Source organism: Babylonia areolata, chromosome 33 (assembly GCF_041734735.1).
Source record: "Babylonia areolata isolate BAREFJ2019XMU chromosome 33, ASM4173473v1, whole genome shotgun sequence".
In the NCBI taxonomy this organism is placed as follows: Eukaryota; Metazoa; Mollusca; class Gastropoda; order Neogastropoda; family Buccinidae; genus Babylonia; species Babylonia areolata.
The window spans coordinates 1,533,500-1,555,281 of record NC_134908.1 but is presented as its reverse complement, the minus strand read 5'-3'; the positions used below and the strand labels follow the sequence as shown (position 1 = coordinate 1,555,281).

At 41.4% G+C, this 21,782-nt stretch overlaps 1 protein-coding gene across 3 annotated transcripts in view; it reads right to left on the bottom strand.

Annotated features, from left to right (window-relative positions):
* LOC143277050 (tolloid-like protein 1) overlaps positions 1 to 20,997 on the bottom strand; it is a 42,559-nt gene extending 21,562 nt beyond the window's left edge. For 2 of the 3 annotated variants that reach the window (XM_076581781.1, XM_076581783.1), the window contains exons 1-10: positions 20,916 to 20,997; positions 14,488 to 14,577; positions 13,199 to 13,320; positions 12,410 to 12,623; positions 10,864 to 10,881; positions 10,192 to 10,313; positions 7,687 to 7,903; positions 4,773 to 4,787; positions 3,212 to 3,256; positions 2,480 to 2,601 (exon numbers count right to left, since the gene is read on the bottom strand). In XM_076581781.1, coding sequence (XP_076437896.1) covers positions 2,480 to 2,601; positions 3,212 to 3,256; positions 4,773 to 4,787; positions 7,687 to 7,903; positions 10,192 to 10,313; positions 10,864 to 10,881; positions 12,410 to 12,623; positions 13,199 to 13,320; positions 14,488 to 14,551 — 939 coding nt within the window. In that variant the 5' untranslated portion in view covers positions 14,552 to 14,577; positions 20,916 to 20,997. Of the gene's footprint in view, positions 1 to 2,479; positions 2,602 to 3,211; positions 3,257 to 4,772; positions 4,788 to 7,686; positions 7,904 to 10,191; positions 10,314 to 10,863; positions 10,882 to 12,409; positions 12,624 to 13,198; positions 13,321 to 14,487; positions 14,578 to 17,759; positions 17,942 to 20,915 lie in introns of all 3 variants that reach the window. The other variant, XM_076581782.1, reaches the window with a different exon arrangement.
* Between the last annotated feature and the right edge of the window lie 785 nt (positions 20,998 to 21,782).

Here is a 21,782-nt window from a genome sequence, read left to right as displayed (position 1 = left end):
TGAATATTGCATGTGTGATCTTGGCAGACGTATAAATCATGCAAATCAATGCTACTTTTGCTTCTTCTTCTATGACTGATTCCCTTATTTAGCAAAAAACATGTCACATTGTTAATCATTGTTAACTCCCTCCATACGAACGGCGAAAGAGACGACGTCAACAGCGTTTCACCCCAATTACCATCGTCAAAATATTGCAAGCGGAAGGCTCTTATACTGAAGAGGTGAATGTTGACAAAGAATACCACAATTCTGACGACGGAAGCCAAAGGTTGGGTGATTCAGACACCCACTGGACATCCGAGGGGTCTGTGTAGAGGAGAAGAGAGGACTGGCCGTACTGAGTGAGTTAATCCTGTCTGCTGTTCACTATATCAGTGCATTGGTTTTCTTCAGCTGTCAGCAAGTGTAAATGATTTTGACTGTTATGCTTGGAGTTGGAATGATTTGATGCAGTCTCATGACTTTGATCATGTTTATTCTAAATTCAAGCATACACTTACGATCCATAGTTGTATTATACGAATAATGTTCATACTAATTAATTTTTTATTTTGCTCTTTGAGGTATTGATATGTCACTTCTAAATATTACAATTCCATGATAGGAAGCTAGTTCAAAAACAGTTATAATGTGCACCTTTAAAAGAAAAGGCCACTTAATAATTTTTTTTTCTTGTTACTTTGATGTCCAAAGCACAGCGATACTTGAAGTAAATTTGTCCAACCAGAGTTGAGATTTATCAATGTATTAAGTTTTGTTTGTTTACGTCCAGTGCTCATGAATATGTTTTAGTTATTTGATGATTGTGGTTACAAAATAATGATACTGCAGATGCACGCTATAAAAATGTAAACTTTCCTTTGTTGCAAACATGGTTTATATTGACTCGCACTGTATTCATGTTGAAATTTACACCATTGATTTCAGAGCAAAGATGGATGTTGGCACCAGATCTTCAATCATGACAATACATTGCTAATGCTGAACTCATATCCTCAACGCTGACATCACATGACAAATGCCTTTTCCAGCTCCTCAGTACTGACAAATGCCCGATGCTGTCACCAGTTACAGCTGTCACCAGTTACACTCATAGAGATCAGCCCTCGACTTTAAATGGATGATGTTCTGGACAGCCTCCACAGGCCATGCAGCTTATCTTGTAGGGTTGTGTCTGTCGGCCAGATCTCCTCCCACAGACCTCTGAGGTCCCTGCATGCTGTCCTGATGAACATGTTCTGTGGTCTGGTCTGATTCTCCACATGGGCATGGGAGTGTTTGTGCATGTGGCTGTTTAGTTTATTGTGTCCTGTTCACAGGTAAGAGATAGTGATCTGCTTTGGACAGCTGGTGGTAACTGTCTGTGTCTGGCAGACAGCTGGTGGTTGGTGTCTGTGTCTGGCAGACAGCTGGTGGTAACTTTCTGTGCCTGGCAGACAGCTGGGGACAGCTGGTGGTAACTGTCTGTGTCTGGCAGACAGCTGGGGACAGCTGGTGGTAACTGTCTGTGCCTGGCAGACAGCTGGGGACAGTTGGTGGTAGGTGTCTGTGTCTGGCAGACAGCTGGTGGTAGGTGTCTGTGTCTGGCAGACAGCTGGTGGTAACTGTCTGTGTCTGGCACACAGCTGGTGGTAACTGTCTGTGCCTGGCAGACAGCTGGTGGTAACTGTCTGTGCCTGGCAGACAGCTGGTGGTAACTGTCTGTGCCTGGCAGACAGCTGGGGACAGTTGGTGGTAGGTGTCTGTGTCTGGCAGACAGCTGGTGGTACTGTCTGTGTCTGGCAGACAGCTGGGGACAGTTGGTGGTAGGTGTCTGTGTCTGGCAGACAGCTGGTGGTAGGTGTCTGTGTCTGGCAGACAGCTGGGGACAGTTGGTGGTAGGTGTCTGTGTCTGGCAGACAGCTGGTGGTAACTGTCCCTGTCTGGCAGACAGCTGGGGACAGTTGGTGGTAGGTGTCTGTGTCTGGCAGACAGCTGGTGGTAGGTGTCTGTGTTTGGCAGACAGCTGGTGGTAGGTGTCTGTGTCTGGCAGACAGCTGGTGGTAGGTGTCTGTGTTTGGCAGACAGCTGGTGGTAGGTGTCTGTGTCTGGCATTGTTAGAAGTGAGATCTCATGGTAGTCATCATGTCTGAATAGGATGCTGCATCTTTCTTCCATGCCATGCCCACATTTATCATTGACTTAACAAAATATCTAAGTAGGGATTCCTGTCAGTAATGACAGTAGTATCTGTGTGTGTGTGTGTGTGTGTGTGTGTGTGTGTGTGTGTGTTCATCATTGCAGCACTGCCAGACTGATAAGGGAGGGAAGTCAGAGAACACCTGACCCAAAACAAATACAGTGCTGACCAAAGGAAACCGCTGACAAAGAAAGCAAATGAAGGGAAGAGTAAATAAACGGTAGAATGACACTGCCAACGAACGTTCTCTGTTGACATGGGGTCAGTGTTAACACCTGATGGCCACAGGGCACTCACCCTGATTCTCGTCCCTGGTGGAGCCTCGATTTTCCACAAACATTTTTGAAAATGGTAGTAGTTGTCGGGATAGTTGGGGCTGGTGATGACACCCCCAGGGGCAGTCAGAATGCCGCCACAGTCTGCACGTCACACAGCTTTGTCATCAATGACATGAGCACATTCTCTCTTTACTGAAGACAAACGTGGATATCATTCAAATATCTATATGTGTGTGTGTGTGTGTGTGTGTGTGTGTGTGTGTGTGTGTGTGTGTGTGTGTGTGTGTGTGTGTGTTAGTGTGTGTGTGTGTGTGTGTGTGTGTGTGTGTGTGTGAATTCATGTAATATTTTTATATCTAAAGACAATTAACATGTGGTCGTGCATTCGTGTTCATTCAATCATGAAAAATATAATATTCAGACATGCAAATTTAAATATTGAAAGAGATCACAGAAGATCAAACTATCAATTTAAAAACAATAAAAATATCAAAATTTTCTATCTACGTATGTATCTATCTATCTATCTATATATATATGTGTGTGTGTGTGTGTGTGTGTGTGTGAGAGAGAGAGAGAGAGAGAGAGAATCTAAGTGTCTAAATGAACGTGAAATAATGATTGAGGGACAAGATAAGACAAGACAAGACAAAATCTTTATGAGAGAATGAGATGGAGGTGCAGGGGTTAGAGGGTGATGGTGATGACAATCGTGTCACTCAGACAAAAAGAAAAAAGAAAAAAAATGTACCTGTACTGCCTTTGTCTGTTGCAGTGGTTGGGTTCAGGGGAGGTTCTGCACAGTGAAACCAATCAATCATTCAATGAACTGGCAAAGTGGTCAATCAAACAATTGATTAAGTAAGCAATGAATGAATGTATTCAACAATCACTTCGAGCAGTTAAGAAATTCAACACTAAATAGTCAAGTAACAAATGAATTAACTGACCAATTAACCAAATAACCAATCAATTAGGAAACTGATTAAACAGCTAGAAAGGAAATATTCATTAAAGCTAAGTAATCAACTAAAGAAGAAAAAACCCACAAAAAAGTATATACCTTTATTTGAAATGGAGCACACAGCATGAACGACTGTGATAGTGGTGTTGAAAGAAGTAGTAGTAGTGGTAGTAGTAAATATATAGAAGTCAACAGAAAGTTATTTTAATGCCCTGTTTTGTCAGTTGGTGAATAATATGTTTTATTTCCATTGTCATCTCAATTCGCTTCTTTGAATTTGAAGATTCTATTGCTTGCATTACTGACTTTGAGTCTACACATAATAATATTTCACTTACAGTTTTCGGAATGTCTGAAATATAATTTAAGGCCATAAGTATGGCGATAAATTCAGCTGTGAAAATGGAATATTGTCTACCAATAAATAAAAAAAATTATAGTATAATTTTTCTATTCTAAATGAAGGAATTACAAAAGCCGCTCCTGAATTACCATCTTCTAGAACAGATCCGTCTGTGTATATTTTTAGAGAATTTGAATATTGATTTTCTAAATGGGAGAGCACTTCAGGTTTTAACAAAAATGGTGACTGGTTCTTGGATAAATCTGTATAATCCATGTCAAAGGTAGCTTTACACTGCTCCCATTCAGGGACTGGTGAAAAAGTAGGTATTTTTGCAATTTGCTTGTCTTTTGATCCCGTAGCACTAATGATATCTGATGCAAATGTATTAATGGATCTCATAGACTGTATCGTCTTAGCTCTTTTAGCAAAATCTTTTTGTGAACTCAAATTAGCTTCTTCTTTTGAAAAGGTTTCATATGCGAAAGATTTGATAACGAATTTCGCGGCTGAAGCTTTCCTTTGTTCATCAAGAGATAAAACATCTGCTTTTCTGTAAGTCCCTGAATTTGATGTAAGAATGGGCACACCTAGAGCGAGTTTATAAGCTTTAAAATCAATGCTTTGCAGCTTCTTCAACAAATGCAGTGGAGCACTGAAGAATACCTCTTGAGCGTATGACAAGCTTGAACGTACGAGGGAGGTAGCGAGAGATATCAACGCTTTGGTATCTTGCCCCCAGTGCTGTTTACAAATTATTTTAAGGAAATTTAGACCTTTTCTTGCTTTGTTTAGTATATAGTCAATATGATAATTCCACGTGTGTGTGTGTGTGTGTGTGTGTGTGTGTGTGTGTGTGTGTGTGTGTGTGTGTGTGTGTGTGTGTCTAAATGAACTTGAAATGATGATTCAGGAACAGAGAATGAGATGGAGGTGCAGGGGTTAGGGGGTGATGGTGATGACAATCGTGTGACTCAGACAAAAAGAAAAAAGAAAAAAATGTACCTGTACTGCCTTCGTCTGTTACAGTGGTTGGGTTCAGGAGATGTCCAGCACAGTGAAACCAATCAATCATTCAATGAATTGGCAAAGTGGTCAATCAAACAATAGATTAAGTAAGCAATGAATGAATGTATTCAGCAATCACTTCGAGCAGTTAAGAAATTCAACTTCAAACGGTCAAGTAACAAATGAATTAACTGACCAATTAACCAAATAACCAATCAATTGATTAAACAGTTAATAAGGAAATATTCATTAAAGCTAAGTAATCAACTAAAGAAGAAAAAAAAAACACAAAAAAGTATATACCTTTATTTGAAATGGAGCACACAGCATGAACGACTGTGATAGTGGTGTTGAAAGTAGTAGTAGTAGTGGTGGTAATAGTAAATACATAGAAGTCACTGAGAAACCATTATCAATAACAACAACAATACACTACTACTACTACTACTACTGCTGCTGCTGCTGCTGCTGCTGCTCCTACAACTACTACTACTACTACTACTACTACTCATGATGATGTCAATGATGATGATCACTGCAAAATGTTATCTTTAAAACTGGACCAACTTGTTCAGCAAATAGTCTGAGACTGTGATAGCAAAATTTACAAAAAATTAATGACAATCAAACATGCTCAATACCAGACAGACTGAGATATGTTGTGAATAATGTCAGATTCATTGTGACACAATACCCTATTTAGATGGCTAATAATTGAAGTTTTGTTTGTTTGGTTGGTTTTTTGTTTTTAATTATTGATATAGTTTTTGATTAACAATCAGCCCATCAAGATTATATTCTTAAAATGTAAAGAGGGAATGTGTTGTTGTTGTTTTTTTATAATCAACATTTTTACATGCAGACAAATATGCAACAACAGCAACAATAACAAAAATGCGGGAATGTGTTCAACACTACCATAAAACATGATATTCTTGAGGCTTGACTGATTGTAATTTCCATTCAAAACAGTCTGGTGTAATGTAGCCTACATATCAACACATGACGTTGAAATTAACTCCCACTCAATTATAAATGGTCTGATTGCTCCTTTTTATCTCCTTCGTGTATCTATGTGTTAGCATCTCTTTCTTCCCATACATGTATATAGAAAAATAAATACATAGACGAATATATATGCCCTATATATACTCTGTGTGTGTGTGTGTGTGTGTGTGTGTGTGTGTGTGTGTGTGTGTGTGTGTGTGTGTAGCCAAGTGCTCAGCTGGCTTCAGATACTGCTTCACATACAAGCCTTATAGCAGACAACTTTTCCACAAATAACTTGCTGGTCTTCAACAGTTTGCACAGAATGCGTGACGTCATTCGAAATGTAAATGCAAAGCCCCTTTTAAACAACTGCTCCTAAACATTATCAAGTCAAGTCACTGTATTGTTCATTGCCAGAATATGTCTGTTGTGCTTACACACACACACTTAAATCAGTTAGAAGGATAGTTGATTTTGGTTTAATCTTCCTCAGTGTAAACATTTCAACTGACGCTAAGCTTACGTCATTTTGTCTTCTCGTCATACCTATTGCTACAGTTTACAGTTCTGCATGTGACTGCTCTTGGAAACTAAAACCATACTAATATAGTGTTTGGATGAGAATTGTCACAGACGACATAATGGTTCCCCTGTTTTTTATTTTATTTTGCGTTCACAGAGGGGTTTGAATCCGTCTCATCCCCTCTTTCTTCTCTCATGGCAGGCGAAGTATTGTATTCGTGCTTGAATGGGGAGCCAGTGAAGGGAAGTGAGTTTGGGGGTGATGTGTTGACGTTTCCTAGCCTTGAGTGTGAGTCGTGCTGCAGAGTTCTGAACTTTTTGAAGTTTGTCAACATAGTGTTTGGGGCAGCCGGCAAGAAGAGCATTTCCATGATTTATTCTAGATAGGACAAAAGAACAAACAAAGTCTTTGTGGTTTCTGTGGTAAGATACTGGCAAATGGTACTATTTTTTTTGAGTGCTGCATGTGCTGACCTACAAATGTGGTTGATGTGTATATCAAGTGTCGTGTCATCTGAAAGCATGTACCCTAAATTGTGTGCAGATGCTGAGAAAGGTATATCTGAGGTTCCTACCAGGATAGATGAAGGCTTAGGCAAGTCCGAAAATGAGCGCTTTGAGTGAATGAGAAGTGCTTCTGTTTTATTATCATTTAGTTCATCCATGATTTGACATCTGTGATGCATGACTATAAAGTCTGTATGGTTTGACCTATTTCTGTACGTTGACATATACTATAAAGCTGTGTGTCGTCTGCAAAAGATTGGTTGGAAACAAAGTGACTTTGGATGAGTGTATGAAGAGGTTTGGTGTACATGATGAAAAGAATAGGACCTAAGACAGAGCCCTGTGGAACTCCGAACAAAACAGGTGCTGGTTGTGACGAGTGATTATTGATGATGGCTGTCTGGATGCAACTCAAAAGATAGCTTTTGATCCAAGAGAGAGCAAATCCAGAAACCCCATAGTAGTGATGAAGGATGTGCAACAAAAGTGTATGGCGTCAAACGCTGCACTGAGATCTAACAGAGTGAGAACGGAAACATTACCTTGATCTACTGCCAGGAGTATATCATTAGTGACCTTGAGAAGTCTATTCACGCACTGTCTTTTCTTATTCTCCTCTTTTTCTTCTCTTCTTCTCTTCTTTACTTCTCATAATACATCTTCCTGGCCTGCGCATGGATCTTTTCTATCCTTTAATACAGTAAATCAGTAAGTCTTTTGTATACCACTCGGTTTACAACATGGCTACACACACACACACACACACACACAAACACACACACACACATATATATATATATATATATATATATATGTATGTACATATATACCGCCTCCCTCACACACACACACACCATACAGGACAGAGGATGAGAGGTACCTAGCTCCTTACCCACAGCTTCATAGCTGATGTTGAAACCTTTGTATATGTCACGTGCGTAAGAAGAAGCGAACACAATCCTCACAAAGTTGTTCCTGGACTTGATGGTGTGCCTCACGTCCTCCCCACAGAATTCGCCCCAAGTACCATTTCCGTCAGACACCTCCAGATAGTCGTCACAATTGCAGTCTTCATTCCTTGGCTTTAGCTTGAAGTCGTTGAATGTTAACTGATGAAAACAGAAAACGAACACATATGATACACATTGATTCATTGATGGCACAACTATAATCATTATGGATACAAGATATGTTCAGAGACTTGATTAAATATACACAAAGATATGAGCATTGCACTGGCAAAAAATACAAAGGAAACCATGAAAAGCATAGACATCTACACACATACAGACAGACAGACATACAGAGAGAGAGAGAGAGAGAGAGAGAGAGAGAGAGAGATACTATCCCCCCTCTCTGTCTCACTCGACCACTTGTTCTTTCTCTTTTCATGAAATCGTTCTTTATATCAGTTACTAACGAACATATACTTGATACTCGATGAGATTTAAGTCATGAATATATGAATACGGACACCCAAGAAAGATACTGGTGTCAGAGCAAGATGTTTTATGCCTGCTCTGCCACAATTGTACACAAACGGAACTGTGTTTTCAAGTCCACTGCGAAGTATTGAACTCATTGAGAGAGAAATGTAAGCAGTAAAGATATATACTATATCCTTCAATGATTCATTGTATAATGTATGCCTGAATATTGCATGTGTGATCTTGGCAGACGTATAAATCATGCAAATCAATGCTACTTTTCCTTCTTCTTCTATGACTGATTCCCTTATTTAACAAAAAACATGTCACATTGTTAATCATTGTTAATCCTGTCTGCTGTTCACTATATCAGTGCATTGGTTTTCTTCAGCTGTCAGCAAGTGTAAATGATTTTGACTGTTATGCTTGGAGTTGGAATGATTTGATGCAGTCTCATGATTTTGATCATGTTTATTCTCAATTCAAACATACACTTATGATCAGTCCATAGTTGTATTTTACGAATAATGTTCATACTAATTAATTATTTTGCTCTTTGAGGTATTGATATGTCACCTCTAAATATTACAATTCCATGATAGGAAGCTAGTTCAAAAACAGTTATAATATGCACCTTTAAAAGAAAAGGCCACTTAATAATTAAGTTTGGGGGGGGTTTTGTTACTTTGATGTCCAAAGCACAGCGATACTTGAAGTAAATTTGTCCAACCAGAGTTGAGATTTATCAATGTATTAAGTTTTGTTTGTTTACGTCCAGTGCTCATGAATATGTTTTAGTTATTTCATGATTGTGATTACAAAATAATGATACTGCAGATGCACGCTATAAAAATGTAAACTTTCCTTTGTTGCAAACATGCTTTATATTGACTCGCACTGTATTCATGTTGAAATTTACACCATTGATTTCAGTGCAAAGATGGATGTTGGCACCAGATCTTCAATCATGACAATACATTGCTAATGCTGAACTCATATCCTCAACGCTGACATCACATGACAAATGCCTTTTCCAGCTCCTCAGTACTGACAAATGCCCGATGCTGTCACCAGTTACAGCTGTCACCAGTTACACATATAGATCAGCCCTCGACTTTAGATGGATATGCTCTGGACAGCCTCCACAGGCCATGCAGCTTGTCTTGTAGGGTTGTGGCTGTCGGCCAGATCTCCTCCCTCAGACTTCTGAGGTCCCTGCATGCTGTCCTGATGAACATGTTCTGTGGTCTGGTCTGATTCTCCACATGGGCATGGGAGTGTTTGTGCATGTGGCTGTTTAGTTTATTGTGTTCTGTTCACAGGTAAGAGATAGTGATCTGCTTTGGACAGCTGGTGGTAGCTGTCTCTGTCTGGCATACAGCTGGTGGTAGGTGTCTGTGTCTGGCAGACAGCTGGGGACAGTTGGTGGTAGGCGTCTGTGTCTGGCAGACAGCTGGTGGTAGGTGTCTCTGTCTGGCAGACAGCTGGTGGTAGGTGTCTGTGTCTGGCAGACAGCTGGTGGTAGGTGTCTGTGTTTGGCAGACAGCTGGTGGTAGGTGTCTGTGTCTGGCATTGTTAGAAGTGAGATCTAATGGTATCATCATGTCTGAATAGGATGCTGCATCTTTCTTCCATGCCATGCCCACATTTATCATTGACTTAACAAAATATCTAAGTAGGGATTCCTGTCAGTAATGACAGTACTATCTGTGTGTGTGTGTGTGTGTGTGTGTGTGTGTGTGTGTGTGTGTGTGTGTGTGTGTTCATCATTGCAGCACTGCCAGACTGATACGGGAGGGAAGTCAGAGAAAGTCTGACCCAAAACCATTACACAGTGCTTACCAAAGGAAACCGCTGACAAAGAAAACAAATGAAGTGAAAAGTAAATACACGGTAGAATGACACTGCCAACGAACGTTCTCTGTTGACATCGGGTCAGTGTTAACACCTGATGGCCACAGGGCACTCACCCTGATTCTCGTCCCTGGTGGAGCCTTGATTTTCCACAAACATTTTTGAAAATGGTAGTAGTTGTCGGGATAGTTGGGGCTGGTGATGACACCCCCAGGGGCAGTCAGAATGCCGCCACAGTCTGCACGTCACACAGCTTTGTCATCAATGACATGAGCACATTCTCTCTTTACTGAAGACAAACGTGGATATCATTCAAATATCTGTGTGTGTGTGTGTGTGTGTGTGTGTGTGTGTGTGTGTGTGTGTGTGTGTGTGTGTGTGTGTGTGTGTGTGTGTGTGTGTGTGTGAATTCATGTAATATTTTTATATCTAAAGACAATTAACATGTGGTCGTGCATTCGTGTTCATTCAATCATGAAAAATACAATACACATACGTGCAAATTTAAATATTGATAGAGATCACAGAAGATCAAGCTATCAATTCAAAGACAATCAACATATCAAACTTTTCTATCTATCTATCGATCTATATCTATATATGTGTGTGTGTGTGTGTGTGTGTGTGTGTGTGTGTGTGTGTGTGTGTGTGTGTGTGAATCTAAGTGTCTAAATGAATGTGAAATGATGATTGAGGGAGAGAGAATGAGATGGAGGTGCAGGGGTTAGGGGGTGATGGTGATGACAATCATGTCACTCAGACAAAAAGAAAAAGGGGAAAAAATATACCTGTCCTGTGTTTGTTGTCTGCAGTGGTTGGGTTCAGGGGAGGTCCAGCACAGTGAAACCAATCAATCATTCAATGAATTGGCAAAGTGGTCAATCAAACAATTGATTAAGTAAGCAATGAATGAATGTATTCAGCAATCGCTTCGAGCAGTTAAGAAATTCACCTTCAAACGGTCAAGTAACAAATGAATTAACTGACCAATTAACCAAATAACCAATCAATTAAGAAATTAATTAAACAGTTAGCAAGGAAATATTCATTAAAGCTAAGTAATCAACTAAAGAAGAAAAAACCCACAAAAAAGTATATACCTTTATTTCAAATAGAGCACACAGTATGAACAACTGAGACAGTAGTGTTGAAAGAAGTAGTAGTAGTGGTGGTAGTAAATACATAGAAGTCATTGAGAAACCATTATCAATAACAACAACAATACACTACTACTAACTGCTGCTGCTGCTGCTACTACTCATGATGATGATGATCATGATGATGTCAATGATGATGATCACTGCAAAATGTTATCTATAAAACTGGACCAACTTGCTCAGCAAATAGTCTGAGACTGTGATAGCAAAATTTACAAATGAGGATCCAACATGTTCAATACCAGATAGATTGAGATATGTTGTTGTGAATAATATCAGATTCATTGTGACACAATACCCTATTTAGGTAGCTGATAATTGCAATTTTGTTTGTTTGTTTGGTATAGTTTTGAATTATACATCAAGATTATATTCTAAATATATAAAGAGTGAATGAGTTTAGAATTATCTTGAAACATGGTATCGTTGAGGTCTGACTAACTGTAACTCCCATTTAAAACAGTCTGGTGTAATATAGCATACATGGCAATATATGACAACGAAATTAACTCCCATTGAAGCATGAATGGTCATATTGCTGTTTTTTATCTCCCTTGTGTGTATTTGTGTGTTAGCATCCCTTTCTTCCCGTACAAGTTTATGGAAAAATAAATACATGGAGTGAAAAAATCTCTTTTCACACACACACACACACACACACACACACACACACACACACACACACATATATATATATATATATAGAGAGAGAGAGAGAGAGAGAGAGAGAGAGAGAGATCCCAGTGAAACGACTTTGACAATGAAACACTGAAGTGGATGCAGATGTTTGCTTCCTGCTATGAGAGATGGAATGAACTAAGCAGGAAACACAGACAATGGAATGATAAAAGAGATCACCAAGAGGAATCAAATAGAGACTGGAAAGACAGACAGGCTTAGAGATAGGCAGAAAAACACAGCACAAAAAACAGACAGGCACAGAGACAGACAGAAAAGTAGAACAGAAAGCAGACAGAATAGTAGAACAGACATACAAACAGAGAGTCAGAAGAATACAACAGAGAGACAGACTGAAGGAAGCAAATTACAGGGGAGAACGAGAACAAGGAGGATGAAGAACAACTTTGACCCCTCCCCCCCCCCCCCCCCTCACATACCCCTCCCTCCCTCACACACACCATACAGGACAGAGGATGAGAGGTACCTAGCTCCTTACCCACAAAGCGATAGCTGATGTTGAAACCTCTGTATGTAAACATTCCATTAGAAACGAACACAATCTTCACAAAGCTGTGCCTAGACTTGATGGTGCGCTTCACGCCATTCCCACAGAATTTGCCCAGAGTATCAAATCCGTCAAACACCTCCAGATAGTCGTAACAATGGCCATCTCTGTCTCCTGGCTGTAGCTCGAAGTCATTGAATGTTAACTGATGGAAACACAAAATGAACACATATGACACAGGTTGATTCATTGGTGACACAACTATAATCATTATCGATACAAGATGTGTACAGAGACCTGATTAAACATACACAAAGATACAAGCATTGCAAAGGCAAAAAATACAAAGGAAACCACGAAGATCACACACACACACACACACACACACACACACACACACACACACACACACAAATACACACATATACAAAGAGAGACTCTTCCCCTCTCTCTCTCACTTGATAACTCACCCACATTTACCAGTGACCAAACAAAAAATCTAAGTAGGGATTCCTTTCAGAAATAAAAGTACCGTGTGTGTGTGTGTGTGTGTGTGTGTGTGTGTGTGTGTGTGTGTGTGTGTGTTCATCATTGCAGTACTGCCAGACTGGTAAGGGAGGGAAGTTGGAGAACGTCTGACCCAAAACAATTACAGAGTGCTGATCAAAGGAAACCATTGACAAAGAAAACAAAATGAAGTGAATAGTAAATAAATTGTAGAATGAAATTGCCAACGAACATGGGGTCAGTGTAAAAACCTGATGGCCAAAGGGCACTCACACTAAGTCTCTGTGTTGGTGAAGCCTTGGTCATCCAGAAACATTGTTCATTCTTGTTGTATTTTCTGGGATAGTTGGGGCTGGTGATGACGCCCTTGGGGTCAGTCAGATTGCCGCCACATTCTGCACGTCACACAGCTTACAGTAATCACATGAATAAGAAGAAGAAGAAGAAGAATGGTATTTATATAGCGCTGAATCTTGTGTAGAGACAAATCTAAGCGCTTTCACACCAGTCATTCACACGCATGCATAACTCTAAAACTGAAGAAACTGAAGACAAGGAAGAGGTAGGGGAGGGATGCTGTCTTGTGAAGAGGTGGGTTTTAAGGCCAGACTTGGAAGAGCTGAGACCTGACAAAGCGAAAGAGGAAGTTCATTCCAAGTACAAGGTCCAGAGAAGGAGAAAGAACAGGGTTCAACAGTGGAGTGTTTGAATCGGGGTTGCAAAATAGGAGTGATGTGCTCAGATCTTTTCTTTCTGAGGAAGAGTCAGGCAGCAGAGTTTTGTATGCACTGAAGGGACTGAATGGATGAAGCAGGCAAACCAGACAATAGGGAGTTACAGTAATGAAGGCGAGAGAGAATGAGAGAAACGACAAGTCTAGATGTTGCAGGAAAAAACAATTGTAAAATGCTGAACGTCTAATAAGATAATGAAATGATACTGTGTTAGTAACGGGGAAGTGCAGAAACTCAGCTACTCTCTTTGTGATTGAAACAGTCAACACTGGTTGTGGAGTTTAAGGGATGTGACACAACTGACTGTGAATCCAGTTCTTTCCTGAGGTTAACAATTTTTTTAGCAGAAAAAATCTGAGAAGACACTGGACAGTAATGAAAATGGATAGATGGAAGCAAGGAAGATTTTGTTCTGCCACAAAGCTTATCTGTATAGTTCTTTGCTTGATTTAACTGGAAACAGAACAGTATCTTATGTGTGTTACAATTATCATTTTCTTTGGTTTTGTAACATTCAGACAAGGTAATCATGATCACATCAGTGTACGAATCTTTCAACTTTCTTAAAGAATGCGAGTCAGTTAGAAAATTCAAGTGCTGAATCGTCATGGTGTTTGATTAAATGTGTAGGGTTACTTTCTTTGCAGTCATTTATGTACAGCGAAAAATGTTATCTTGGGCTGCTCCAGTTGAAATCGTGTGGAGTTCAAACCGCCGTGTGGAGCGTGTGTGTGGGAGGGGGGTAATGGGGGGTGGGAGGTGGGTAAAATGGTGTGTGTGTGTGTGTGTGTGTGTGTGTGTGCGAGCTCGCGCGCACAACAGACTTACCGCCAACAGACACGGGAACAGATATCAGCAGCAGAGTGCCAACCAGGGGAAGAAGACATCCCATTCTGCCTGCAGTCTGGTGTCCGTCCTCTGACAACAAAGAGAAACGTGAAGATGAAACCTCTGTTGCTGACCAGACTCTTGTGCACTGGGGGACAGACAATGGACTTCAGCTGTCTGCTGTACTTCACGTGCACTGGGGGACAGATAATGAACTTCAGCTGTCTGCTGTACCTCTCTTGCCGTCCACGTGCAAAAGAAAAATCAAAGAAAGAACTACAAACATCTCGTCATCATGCATCTTCAACTTTGAGACACTGTAAGAAACCAAAACTAGAAAGCAGAACCTAATCGTTCCGAGGCAACGTGACATTAAAAACAATCAAGGCAGACAGGGTGCAGTTTCAGTTTCAGTAGCTCAAGGAGGCGTCACTGCGTTCGGACAAACCATATACGCTACACCACATCTGCCAAGCAGATGCCTGACCAGCAGCGTAACCCAACGCGCTTAGTCAGGCCTTGAGAAAAAAAAAAAAAAAACAAAAAAAAACGGGGGTATAAATAATAGATAAGCTTACATAAATAAATAAATAAATAAATGAATAATAATTATAATATAGAAAAAGGTAGTAGTAATAATAATAGTAATACTAATAAAATGATAATAATGAAAAATAAATAAATAAATAAATAAGACAACAATGGTGATAAATAAGGGAATAAATGTAAAATATGAAGACATACATTCACACATACACCCACACATGCATAACAGAAATGCACCAAACATGCAGTTTCACAGATATGAGAGTACAGTCAAATACATATAAACGTACATGAGCTCCAACACACACACACACACACACACACACATTACCTTGCACCTCCTCCACCCTCCTCCTCCACACACTCATTTCTAGTCTACGTATCGCAGCTTCCACGGCACACACACACAAACACACACACACAAACACACACTCACAGAGATGAACACTTACTTGTACAAGCACACACACATACGCCCATATCTCCCACCCCCAACCCCACACACATATATACAAAGATATATATATGTATATATATATATATATATATATATATATACGTTCCAATATCCTGTTGCTCCCACAGTGTAGGCATGCATACACTCACATACCTCATCCTCTACCCCACCTCCCCCCGCACTCCCACCTCCCATCACACACACACGTACACAGATCTCTCCTGACACTTGTGTACACTTACACTCTCGCGCATTCATAAACGCACTCAAAAGCACAGACCCATACATCCACACAAACACACACATACACACACGCACAGAGGCTGCCCCTGACTGGCCGCAAGAGGGATGGGAAAAGATCTCTGATGCCAAGAACGTGGCGTCTAGTGTGTTGCTCAGTCTATTGTATTTGGAAAGGCCCACAGAGACTCTGTTCCGTTTTGAAGAAATTTGCGCAATGTTGGTTTGGAGATGATGCCGATATTTGTTTGATTTGCAAAGCATCGTGCTCTACCTTTCATGTTAGACTTGCGGCCGCTCCCTCTCTCTGCTTTTATTTCTTTGAGGCGATCGATGGTGTGATGGCCTTGTACCTGTTCTTTTTGGTATTCTTTGACTTTTCTGAGGATTTCCGATTTTCCTAGATGTAGGTCGCTCGTTGGTGTTGCGTTACCAGCAAGTCTGTCAGCTCGCTCATTTCCCTTAACACCTGCATGTCCCGGGCAGTATGACCATGTGAGTTTTTTAATCTGAAAGTTGCGCATTGCCTTATGCCACTCTGGGCTTCCCATTCCGTTTTCAATTTTCTGTATGAGGTTCATTGAGTCGGTTAGAATCATGGCATGTTGGTTTCCGGGCGTATGGATGGACGATAGCCACTGGAGGGCATGTGTCGCAGCTTCAACTTCCATCGTTAGGCTGGAGGTTGTGACTTTGTAGGCAGCATTCTCTTCCCAAATTGTTTTTCCATTTTGTTTCGCAGTGAATCCCCAGCCAGACTGGTCTTTGGTGACTGAGCCATCTGTGTATATGATGATGTCCTCTTCTTTACTGTTTTCTTCTATGAGTAGCTTCACTTCCGCATCTGTTTTGCCCTCTGGCCATTCCCGACAATGTCTTCCTAGAGTGGGTGAAATGACTGTGTTGAATAGATGGTTGAGGTTTTTGGGGTTTTTCTCCCATTCTTTTGTTTCTTTCAGGTCTTGTAGTCGGCATACTAGCTGGATTGTATCTTCTGCTTGTCCCATCCATGATCTTCCTCGTCCTAGACGGCTGCCTTTTGGTTCTTTGACTGCGTTATGCAGTGGGTTTTGAGGGTTTTCTAATGCTTTGAAGTAGGTCTTGACCTGTTCTAACTTGTTTCTGGCCTGCACTGAAGGAAGGTCAAGCAGGTATCGCATGGTTTCTGTGGGCGTGTCTTTTGTTGTTCCAAGGATCAGCCTCATAGCTTCATTTTGTACTCTTTCTAATTTTAGGAGGTTGCTTTGAGACGGTGTTGTTAGCCCAAGTCCGTAGTCGATCACACTGAGGACGAGTGATTGGTATAGCAGGAAGAGGTGGCGTTGTTCAATTCCTTTGGTTGCCATTGCTTTTAAGACTGAAAGGCCCTTTTTGCATTTGAGAACAGTATTTTCCGTATGTTTTCTGAAGGTCAGCATCCTGTCGAAGTGTATTCCTAGGTAGCGTAGGCATTCAGTTTTCTCAATTTGAATTCCATCGAATGACACAGAAGGTGGTGATTTGCTCGCGGTTCTGTTGTTGAGGGTGCACAGCAACGTTTGGGCTTTCGCTGGATTGATGGAAGATCCTGTGTCTTTGCACCATTGAGCAATATTGTTTAGTTGTTTCTGGACGGCTTTAGTTCTTTCCTGAGCATCTTTCGAAGTTTTGAAGACCAGGCCATCATCCGCAAGGGTGAGCACCCGAGCGATTCCATTGTTGTTTAAGTCTGCAAGGCCCTTCGTGTAGACATTGTAGAGGACAGGAGAGAGCGGAGACCCTTGTGGCAGTCCCATGGATAGTTTAGAAGGTGCAGACATCCAATCTCCGAGGCGTAGGACGACGGTTCTTTCCTGAAGCGCTGCTGCTATCCATCTTGTCAGTGTCAAACTTACTCCATAACTTAGTAGCAGCTCCATGAGGTGCGCAAACTGGACTTTATTGTAGGCATCTTCAAGGTCAATTGCTACTGCTAGTGTTTCTTCTTTTCTTTGAAATCCTTCATACACCTCATATGCAAAAGCAGCTGCATTTTCCCATGTGGACTTACCTGTTCTGTAACCACCTTGATTTGAAGGGAGAGGGCTCAAAATGTGTAGAGCACTGGGTTAAAACCACGCTATGATGACCATTGGGTTATGTAATGCCCAGTGGACCCACCTCGAGTGGCTGGCAGGCAAGCAGGCAGGCAAGCAGGCAGGGTTAGTGTAGATACAAATGTGTATCTGAAAACTGGATGTTAAAACCATCCAGTCAGTCAGTGTAAAAGTCTACCAGGTGTTAATACCACCACTGGTTATTTTAACGGACAGTCTACAAGCTTCAAAACAGATAAGTAATTTTTCTGTGATTTTGATTAATTATTGAGAGGGCTCAAAAAAAAAAAAATCACATATCTTATTTCAGAATAACCTTTATTTTTTCTGCAAAATAGAATCTGCTATGAAACAATACCCATATGCACCCTTCCACTGGCAAAGAGGAGACAACCCGACAAAAATCCCCAATCCCACGGCTTTCATACAGTACCAATGGGATGAATGGCTGTTGGGTTAAACAGTCACTAACTGTATGCAGTCTGGCCTTAGGGAGACACCAGGCTGACGGACTCCACACAGATGGACATCCATTGCCCTTCCCTGATAAGAGGCTCTGTCAGGGTGACCGAATATTTTCCCTCACCACATAGAACACCCTTCTATGGATACTAAAAAAACCCTGTCTCGCGTGCACCTCGGGGATCAGCTGCATAGCACGAGACATAAATTCAGATCCCCAAAACCCCAAAACAGGCGTGGCAAAAGAGGTGGGAAAAGATTGTGCTTAGGTAGCAGAATGACAAAAGCAGAGCGGCTGTCAAAGAAATTCTTTAGAATCGGCAGTTGGAATTGTTCCAGCGCAAGAATGAGAATCTCAACAATTGAGAAATTGGCATATGATTTTGACATTCTATGTCTCCAAGAGACCAGGACAAGTGCAGACAGACCAATACATTTTGAGAATTTCACAGTCCTTCAAAGGAATGAAGGAAGAGGGGTAGCAATCATACTGAACAAAAACCTAAAAAACAAAGTTTCCACCATAAATCTAGAGAAATGGTGTAGCAACTCATGTGAATTAGTGGGGGTGCGTCTTGAAAAACCTGATGGAGTCCACAAAAGCATCGTGCTCATCAATGCCTATGTTCACCCAGGAACCTGCACAACAAAAGAGGATTGGGCCTTTTTAGAGGAAATAGAGAACGAACTTGGAGACTCGGTCATTATCTGTGGAGACCTTAATGCAAGATCGAAGTTATGGGACCAGCGGAACACCAACCCACAAGGACTTGCACTTGAAGGAATGATAGGTGAAATTCTTCTTAGCCCTTTAACAACCACATCCCCAACTCGCCTTGGAACAAGACAAGGGGACAGTGACAGTGTGATCGACATCGCTCTAACATCTCCAAAATTCAGAGCAGAAATGAATGCAGAGACGCTTCCATACCAAGGCAGCGACCACCTCCCGGTAGTTTTCAGTCTACAGAAACTGTCAGATAAACCCTGTATGAAACTGCGTGATCCATTTCAGTATGAAACCAAAGAGACAACTGTCATCGAAAAATTAAGACGCAGAAGAAACAAAAGAACGGCACTGAACAGGATGCAAACTACTCAGCCCCCATGGTGGAATACCGACACAGAGAGAGCCTGGATAGAAAAACATGCGGCTGTCAAACTTTGGCAAAAAGAAAAAACAAAACCATCTCCGGACAAAGATATTGAAACAAAAATGAAAGAAAAAACTAAACAGTTTGAAGTCATTGCTCAAGAGGCCAAAAATGACAAGTGGAAACAGTTTTGCGAGGCACTCAGTTATGACACAACATTGACAGAGTTCTGGCAATTTTATCGTCGCATGGAAGGGAAAACGTGCACAACAACAACCCCAGACATGTTAGACACTGACGGAACCAAGCTTAAGACAAATGAAGAAAAAGGATCTGCCTTGCTCAAACGTTTCATACAACAGAGTGATCAAAGAAACTTAGATGAGAAAAAGAAATATATTGAGGAGTTAAACCAAACCCTTATGCAGACTGGACCTGATGATGACTTGGCAATGGATGATCTAAACGAGGCAATAGCTAAATGCAAGAAAGAATCGGCTCCTGGCCCAGACAAAGTTCGTTACTCAGACATCAAGGAGCTATCGGAAGAAGACAGAAGCAAACTTTTCAATCTATATCAAAACAGTTTCCACAATGGACAGGTGCCGGAGGACTGGACACACAGCTTCTTAAAACCCATACCAAAACCAGGAAAGGACCATCGTCAGGTAAGCGGCTACCGGATCCTAACCATGCAAAACATTGCTGGAAAGCTCATGGAACGCATGATAGCCAGGAAACTTGCAAGGGATCTTGAACACAGACAGGGTGCAAAGAGAAGATATTGGTATCACCATCTCCATACCTGCAAGACTCTCAACCTGTGTCCACAATGAAAGCACAACACCACTACCATCCATCCAACACTGACACTTTTATTGCTCACTTCCAAACCCCCAGTCCCACACCACATGACAAGTTTGATGCAAGAGACAGAATTCGACACTGTGTATCACTCACAGCATTCTGCGTGTGGAAGGGGTGGGGTGTGGGGTGAGGGGGAAAGAACAAAATGAAACATCAAACTCCTGACTAGTTCAGTGAACTCCCTCCAACTCACGTTGGTGATGAGATAACGCCACTTAAAAAGTTATGGTGATATTACACAAATAACATGCGTTCGTTGACACGTGGTAGAGTAGGCATGGATCCTGCAAGCAGACTGCTAGTTATGTCATAATTGTTTGAACTAAGGAGTAGTGGAAGAACAGCAGATATACTGGCAAACAGTCCCTGCCTCTTATTCTGAAAATAAAATCTGGACGATTTTGCGAATAACTGGTTGACCACAATGAATGGACCATTTAGGTAGCACCAGTCTGAAAAGAAGAATAAAACAGCAACAACATTAGCATCACTATGATCATCATCAACAAAAAACAAAACAAAACAAAAACAACAACAAAAAACAAAGGGAGGGAGCAGCCATCAGAAGGGAGTGGAACTGAACACTGTATCAACCCTCACCACCACTGCCTGGGAAGCCTGAGTCATGAGAAAGGAAAAGAACAGCAGAGAACAGAGCAGAACAGACCACAGTGTATCCTAACTCACCGGTGATGAAGATCGCGGCGACAGAACTGACAAAACAAGTTGAGCAGTGTTACGTTTATCCTTCTGTCAGACGTCCTTCGGGTGGAGTGACGCCAGCGAGAGAAGAGGCCTGGTTTTATAGTTTTTTCCCCTGATGACGATACCATCTCCCAACTGCCATATCTCTTACCTAATACACCTGTCGCCATTCCCCGTCCCCCGCCACCCCTTTTTTTATTTGAATGTGGGCGTTGACAGTCATTCTCTCGTTCCTCAACACACAAATCCGCTTGAACACTGTAGCCCCGCCCTCTTTCCTCAGCCTCTGATAAACATCACCACAGACAACGCAGCTGTTCTCTCTGTGGGATACCGATTTTTGCTTGGTGCGTAAAGTGATGTGGAGTGATGGCCTAGAGGTAACGCGTCCACCTAGGAAGCGAGAGAATCTGCGCGTGCTGGTTCGAATCACGGTTCAGCCGCCAATATTTTCTCCTCCTCCACTAGACCTTGAGTGGTGGTCTGGACGCTAGTCATTCGGATGAGACGATAAACCGAGGTCCCGTGTGCTAGCATGCACTTAGCGCACATAAAAGAACCCACGGCAACAAAAAGGTTCCTGGCAAAATTCTGTACAAAAATTCTCTTTGATGGGAAAAACAAATAAAACTGCACGCAAGAATTTTTTTTTTAATGGGTGGTGCTGTAGTGTAGCGACACGCTCTCCCTGGGGAGAACAGCCCGAATTTCACAGAGAAATCTGTTGTGATTAAAAAAAAATTTTTAAGAAATACAAATACAAATACAACGTGGTAAAAGAACAGCTGGAACTTTATGGTCATATACCATTCGTGTTCAGTGTGTCCGCTACAAGCCCAATGCAGCGGC